General features: G+C 38.3%; 1 protein-coding gene across 1 annotated transcript in view; it reads right to left on the bottom strand.

Annotated features, from left to right (window-relative positions):
• ELAVL2 (ELAV like RNA binding protein 2) overlaps positions 1-7,946 on the bottom strand; it is a gene marked incomplete at its 3' end in the record, with an annotated part of 137,700 nt that overhangs the window by 3,771 nt on the left and 125,983 nt on the right. Inside the window, exon 5 of the mRNA XM_023508898.1 lies at positions 5,075-5,300. Within this exon, the coding sequence (XP_023364666.1) occupies positions 5,075-5,300 (226 nt within the window). The remainder of the gene's footprint in view (positions 1-5,074; positions 5,301-7,946) is intronic.

Below are 7,946 nucleotides of genomic sequence, written 5' to 3'. Positions count from 1 at the left end.
GTATGTGGTCATTTAAAATAGGAAGTCAATTTTAAATGAAGACCAAGCTAGTAGCTTCCAGAAGAACTTGGGGGAGCAGGTATGTGTATAATGATGCACTATTAAAGTGTCCACTAAATATATATATATTAGTAATAATAATAAACACTGTACTTATCGTTAATAAATATACTATACTCTGGGTCCTCAGTCGTGACACATGGTTCCCCACTGAGCAATTCACAGAGGACAGAGGTGGCCAGTGGCACCCTCACAGGTTCTTTAGCCTGAACATAATCCCACTTTATAAACAACCGTGATTTTGGAGAATTAGATTGGATAACCTAGCTTCAATTAAAATTACCTTTCCTTAAAGAAAAGGTAGCTTTAAAAAAATTCCTACAAATTAAAACGTGTCAGAATTGAGGATGACACCGGTAAGAGAAACCAAAATAAATAAGAGCTACATTATGAGAAGTTAGACACAAGATTATTCAATGTCTCACATGAGGTCAGACAGGAAATTCAAAATTCATCATTATTATTCAAGAGATATTGCTTTAAAAGGCGTATTACTAAGATACCAAGTACGCGAAAAATAAAGCCAGCCAGTATAATTAACAAGATATCTGATATACGTTTTCATCATTAGCCCATTGTTATTTTCTGTTTTATTAGAATTTATAGTTTAATAGCACACGCCCATGTACATATGTAATTTATGAAAAAAATACATAGTAGGGGTATGTGCACAAACATTTTTTGATCAAGAAAAATATAACTGAGATCACGATTGGGTAATATTTTGAACAGAACCATGTATCAGGTGGATCATCTCCATTTCAAACCTAGGTGTTTATAGTAGAAAATAAAAATAGGGCACCTGCTGAAGCTCTCAGAAATTTAGCTGACAGGCTGTGAGAGGTCTTGACTGAAGCAAGTCAAGGGGAAATGTGAAATCAAAGTCAGAAATAAAAGTATGAAGAAAGATTAATGAGTAGGAAAATAGAACTCTGGATCACACAAATAATGGTTATCAAAACCTCTCCAAAGCACCAACCAAGACCTGCTCTAAAGTTATCCACAATAAGGTCAACTTACCACCTTATCCAATTAGATGATATCATTTGTCTTCTAAGAAAGAGGGATTCAGGAGGATCGATACCAGTTTCTTCCCAAAGGAAATTGTGATAATGCAACCAGCACATGCCTTAAATGCAACTCAAGTGCTGATTTAAAGGGCTCCTTTAAAAATGCATAAAGTCTCATAGAAGCAGGCACATAGGCCATTAAATTAGATCACATTCAATAAAATTAAAGCTACTCCACAAAAAAAAAACATGAAAAAAATTAGCTTAAAGTTTAATTTAGATATCATGTCCCAAGAATATACTTAAGGGGCTCGAATTACACTATCCATCCAAGTAAATAAGGCATGTCTTATTTTGAAAACTGCAGTCAATTAAATCAGCATATTAGATCAGCAGTGCTGTGCTAAAATAATTACCTAATTGTTCACATGGGTTGACTAAGCCATAAATCTCAAAAGCCCCCTTTGAAACTTAACCCTTCTCATATGGATTTAAAAATTTTTAAACTTAAAAGATACGGTACATTTCATGATTATTAAAAGTATCCTTGATTATTATTATGTATGCAACCTGAATTCTCCAAACTCTCTCAACTCCCAGGGTACTAGGACAACATAAAAATACCCAGTGAGAAATTTTTCCAAGTGCCTGTAGGAAGGTGACAAACTTAAGGCAGAAGCATTAAAACACAAATATTAGGGACAGAATATGTGTGTGTGTGGCTGTAGGCCTGAACTAGACCTGAACTACAGAAAAGGGCAAAATACCAACAAAACAACCAAGTTCTTAATTCAAGAGTCTTTACAAGGTGAAAGACTCACCTCATAATGAAGGTGGTTCAGGCTTTACTCAACAGAAGGAAAGGTAAAAACGAAATCAAGGTAATGACAACTAAGTTATACACACATCATTAAAGGAAAAGCCCCAAACACATACATCAGATTAAACCTGAATTCTAGTAATAATTTCTTCCAACACCCAATCTAGATCAAATACCTTCACTGCACACACTAATTAGGTTGTATTTATTATCTGGACAGAGATCATGGGAGGAATGGAAAACAGGGTGAAGTGACAACAGCAATCTGAAAGGAGAAGAATCGTCTCCATTTCTCTAAAACCAGGTTTCCCTTACAACTGACAACTCTCATTCTCTTCTTCCAAAATTTCTATCTATAGGAGTCAAGAAGAGAAAGGATTTCCAAGTTAATGATAACATATGGTACAAAAAGATAAAAACACAGAATGGGCAGAAGCTATTTTAAAAGACATTAAAATTGACCACCAGAGCATCCTATGAAGTTTTACCTAACCAAAAATAACAAGTACAGAGCAGGCAGGGAGTGACCGGGCGGGGCTGAGAGTGGAGCAGGCAGGGAGTGACCGGGCGGGGCTGAGAGTGGACTGCAGTCACCAACAATCCAACAGGTCAATCACCATGAGCCTTGCCATTTCAGTGATCGCTCTCCTGAATCCTGCCTTTTCATTCCCTTGGCTCAATCGTTCCCCAAATTCAGTCTTGATTCTGAGAATCCTTTTTTACTTAACCACCTTAAAAACAAAAACTCAGCTTAAACGGGAAGAAAAAAATAACAGCTTACAATAAGATGGCTTACTACCAAGAAGAAACATTTCATACCTTTAGAACATTCAAATTAAAAAATAAATTTTAAAGAACTTCCCTCTCCATGAATGGATCAACAATATAGCACAGAATATTATTCAGCCATTCAAAAGATGAAGACGTTACATCTTTTACATTTACCTGAATGGAGCTGAAATATATTCTTCTAAGTATCACAAGAATGGAAAAATAAATATTGAATGTACTCCATACCAATATGAAATCAATATATAAACAATTGCATGCTCGTAAGAACGATAAAACACTAATATGGTCTAGTTTGGGGGCAGAGGGAAGCAGGCAGAGGGAAGGGGGAGGACGTATGGCAGAAGGAGGGAGGGCACCAGGCAGGATCTCAGCTAATGTGCACACTGCGAGGGTGTGTAACACGCCCCCTAGGAAAGGGGCTCTTCTACAAATGGAACTTTACCCTGAAAGTGACCACAATGTAACCCAAAAGTTGTACCCTCATATTAATTTGAAAAATTTTTTTAAAAATTTAAAAAAAGAACTTTCCTCTAAGCTCAAAATGCTTTTCTAGGCCCCAAAGAGCTCTATTCTTAATTACGACAGGCTGCCTAGAAATACCTATAAAATTCTTCCAGGCTTGTTTGTCCTAAATTTGCAAAAAAAATCACTTTAAAAATATGCCACAGAAGAAACCCATAGGCAGAGCCTAAACGAAAAAAGAGGTGGAGGGGAGGCCTTTGTGAGACTTTCTTCTGCAAGGGCATCAAGCAGCCCAGCTCTAGTGGGCATCTCTCCCCTCCAGTCTGATCACCATTTCATTCACCAAAGTCAAAAACCTGGCCAAGATTCCTTTTCTACCAATGCTTTTTTCTCCCTCATAAAATTACAGCACAGAGTGAAGTGACAAGGCTCAATCCACTGGGGGCCCAGTTACCCAGTTCAAATGCAGCCTGTGACAGGACTGGCTCTTCTTCTGGGGCAAAGACCAACATAAGTAGGAAGCTAACATCACATTGATGGCGAACTCCTTTCTCATACTTGAGCAATACAACTGAGTATTTTTTAGAAGAAGAGATGTTTTTGACTGGCTTTATCCCCACTCTCTTCAGCACTCCAAATACTCCAATGAAAAAAATGGATGATTTAAGCTAGAAAATATATGTAACTCTTTGGTCTTATTAGGTTATGGTTTTGACTGTATTTTCGGTAATTAACTATTCTGTCCCAGGAAGAAAAGAAATAAAATTGATATACACTTGGGAAAAAAAATTAGCGTGTGGGGTTAGATGGCATTCTGGCTGCAGTATACCATATGGCCAAAAAGGATATTTTAAAAACGTCCTGGAAAATAAAAACTGAGTGACTTGCTTATGAAACCAGAAACTCTTTGTGCTCTGTTAACTTCTTAAAGTCACTGATCTTCTCATATACAGATTAGAGATTTTTTTTTTTATGGACTCCTGGTTTGGCTGTTACCCTAGGATTAAAATAGAACTTTAAAAATTAGAATATTTATACCTGTCAATGAGATAAGAGTGTCTTCTTTGGGCTAAAGCCATGGTCATCCTATGGACAATACAAAGGTCAGCGGATTACCACCCACAGGCCAAATCCAGACTGCCTGCCACCTGTTGCTCTATGGCCCAGAAGATAAAAATATTTCAAGAGTTGTTAAAAAAAAAAAAAAAAGGCATAGATGCAAGAGAGACCATGATCCATAAATCCTAAAATATTTACTATCTGGTCCTTTACAGAGGTTTGTCAACCTCTAAACTACAGGAAACAAAAAGGGGGGGGGGAGAAGAACCCATTTTTACAAATAACACAGTCACATAGGTTATATATACTTAGTGGTATACATATTATAGAACAGAGTAGTTCAAAGAGCCTGACCTAAAAATTAAAAACTTGAGAATATATTTTTTACCAATAAAAGAATTTAAAAAGGAGAAATCTGAAGTGCTAAAAAACTTAAGCAGGCCCCAGTAATCTGTAGGTTAGAAGTTCTCGACCTTAGCACTATTAGTATTTGGGGCCAGATGACCTGCTGATTCTGGGGGCTACCCTTGGATGCCGGAGGAGGATGCACCGCATCCCTGTCCTCTGCTCACTAGATGCCAGGTCAAGTGATGCCAACATAAACATCTCTAGACACTGGCAACGTCTGGAGGGGAGGGCAAAATCACCCTCACTACTGCTGTAAGTTACTGTCCTTTTATTCCCACCTTTTGGTAATAGCAAAAAGACACTGTTCCCCAAGTAGGCTCTCTCTGTGCCCATAAGAAAAAGAAAGAAAACAACAGTAATGATAAACGTAAACCAAAGCTGCTGTCAATCAAAGTACGGGACAGTAAACCTGAGCATTCTCTCTCCGTTTAGTGGCTGGGCACAAGAACTAGACCAGACTTACCTAAAACGCTGTGCCTGCTGAGCTAGCGGTCCTGGATACCTTCTGTTTGGAGACTGGTACAGCTGGGAAAGGATGGCCTGATTGGTTTTTTGGCTTGGATTATTAGCAAACTTTACAGTGATTGGCTCTGTGGCACCAGGAGGTTTCTGGCCATTTAGGCCTTTGATAGCTTCTTCTGCCTCAATCCGCTTGTCAAATCGAATAAACCCTACACCCCTTGATATGCCTATGGTAGATTTGAGCAAAGATTTGGGAAAGAGGGAGTAGAAGGAGAGGGGAGGGAGAGAAGAAAGGATAAATTAATTTTTCCTTCTCAAGAACATATTTTTACCCACATACAACATTTGCCACAAAAAAATCACACCAAGAGGAAACTTTTACCTTAACTTACTAGCAATGCAGACTACAAATCTCAATACTGGATTTTTTTAAATGCGTGAAGTCCATTACACAAGCTGGGTACCTTGTTATCACATGCCTTCCAATAAGCCGAGAAGACAAAGCACAAGTATGCCCACGTTTTCTTGCTCTCTCTCCCCCTCCCATACTCTCTCTGATAATGTCAACAGCATGCCTGATTTCCATTTTTCAAATTGCGCCCTTGGACAAGCAGCTCAGAAGTGAGGGGCACCACAGTTCCCTTCCTTGTAACAAGGAGAACAGAAGCAAGCATGTGCTAAAAATGCTAAAAAGCCATGCTAAAAATACACACACAGTGGCAGAAAGATATATCGCCTGAAATTTTAAATAATATATTTGGTTTAATAACATTATATAGGATACGGGTCCTTTGATAAAAAAAAAATCTGAAGAGGCTCTCCCAAGTTCTCTGAAGCTCCCCCCTGCTTCTAACTAGCTGTACTTTCTGGGAGAATACTACATGGAGAAAAAGAAGTGGAAGAGGACCTAGATTTTAAAAATAAACAAGAAGTAAAGCATCAAAGCTTTCTGGCCTCAGCAGCATTACTCCTGACTACAGAAGGTCACTCCCTGTCCCATATTCTCTCCACTTTGAAAGACAAGACTGGGAAAGCAAAGCGATGGTCAAGAACCTCTCCAGCTTGAGAGAAATGGCCGAGGGAACCCCAGCTTGTTCCCTTAGTGTGCACAGGCTACTCGGTGTGGCCACAGCTGGGCATGAGGAGATAGGCAGTGGCAGGGAAATGCTTTTTGGCAAGTACACTGGCATGAGTAGCACCAGTTTGGAACTGTTAGCAAAGTATAGACAGCTCAGAGGATGTCAGTGAAGAAAAAATGAGGGGTTATTGAGAAAGATATGCTGATAAAATGTTCCAGACCACTGTGATTCAGAGGAACTTTAAAAAGAAATGCAGTCTACTCACTTGACAATTAGTGCTGTATAAGGTCAATGGCTGAGAATTTTCTAAGGCAGACAGGCATTTTTTTCCATATGCTTATCTTAGCCAGCCCCTATCACTTTACCCTTTCCATTTAAAGCATATGCACTACACATTATTACCACCTGATGGCTAAATAGGAAAATTGCAGGGTTTCATTTTTCATTTCAGGTAAAGTAAGTTCACTTTGAAAGCCTTAAGTGTGAAGATTAAATGGTGAAATGATGGCAAATAAATCCTTTCATGTATCTACTAGCTTTTATTAAGAATTAATAACCTCTAGAACTTAGCTGTTCCATTAGAAAGCATTAGACTGGCAATAAAACAGCCTCTACACAAGTTCAGTCACCTAAACCGGTAGTCCTCAAACTTGAGCATGCACAGGAATAACCAGTGGGTAAGACACCCACCTTGGGAGTTTTATTCAGTAGGTTTGGATGGGACCCAACAATCTGCATTTCTAGCAAGGTTTCAGAAGGATCCTAATACTGCAGGTACAGGACTATACCTGAGACTAAACCACAAAGTATTGAGCTAGGACAATCTGAGAGCCCACGTATTCAGGATGGACTGTCCATTAACAGATGAGCCTTTCTGTGTCTCAACTCACCAAGATCTCATTAAGAACGAATGAATTTAAAAAGCATAAACAATATAAACAACATGAAAGGGCATTTTTCTTGCTCTGAACACATTTACGTGGACTGCTAGGCCTGGATTTCTCTTTAACCCCATTAGTGGTCTGTGTGATACAACTCAGCATCAACAGAACGTTTGAGTACTATGAAATAACTAAAGCAGTTAAGAAAACCATGTTTTAAATACACTCGACTTGACTAAATTTTCTCATGACAGCAAAACCCACAGCCTGTTCTCCCAGGCTTGTCTATAGTGGCGTATCTCTCTGTACCCAGAATTCTAACAGCGATGCTTCCTAGGAAGACTACTAACAGAACAGGGGTGTGGAAGTGGGGGGGGGGGAATATGGGCTAGTCTGATCAAATTCAGATCAACTAAATTTTCTTCACTTGAAGAATTAAAAATTTGGTTTCAGTTTATTCTGCAGGCAACATACTGCCTTATTGAAAAAGAATTAGACATTGAAATATACAATATGTTTCTAGGGTATTATCATAATGAGCGGGAAGGGAGGGGTGGAAAGAAAGGAATACGTGTGCTAAAGAGAAAAGCTACCTTTTTTTTTTTTTTTTAATGTGTCTACTCGAGTCTATGGCACTACAGGTAATATAACTCTCCCATATCTCCTTTCCGTATTTCTCTGTTCTTAAAAGAATGAGTATTGCTTTTATAATAGAAAAATATATCTGTACTTCATTTTTTTAAAACCATCATCAAATCTGTATTGCTACATTTTCTTTAGAAGATTTGGCAGAACAGTTTCCTTACACATGAAAGTTTTAGTAAACATCTTAGGTCTTCCCATTGCAGTGTGGCTAAAAGTTACACTGGATACAAAATCATTTTTTTTCTTCCTTTTTTTTTTTTTTTTTTTT

Source organism: Otolemur garnettii, unplaced genomic scaffold, assembly GCF_000181295.1.
Source record: "Otolemur garnettii isolate 467f Iridium unplaced genomic scaffold, OtoGar3 scaffold00006, whole genome shotgun sequence".
NCBI lineage: Eukaryota > Metazoa > Chordata > Mammalia > Primates > Galagidae > Otolemur > Otolemur garnettii.
The sequence above is the reverse complement of the archived record's forward strand: the minus strand, read 5'-3'. Positions and strand labels throughout refer to the sequence as shown.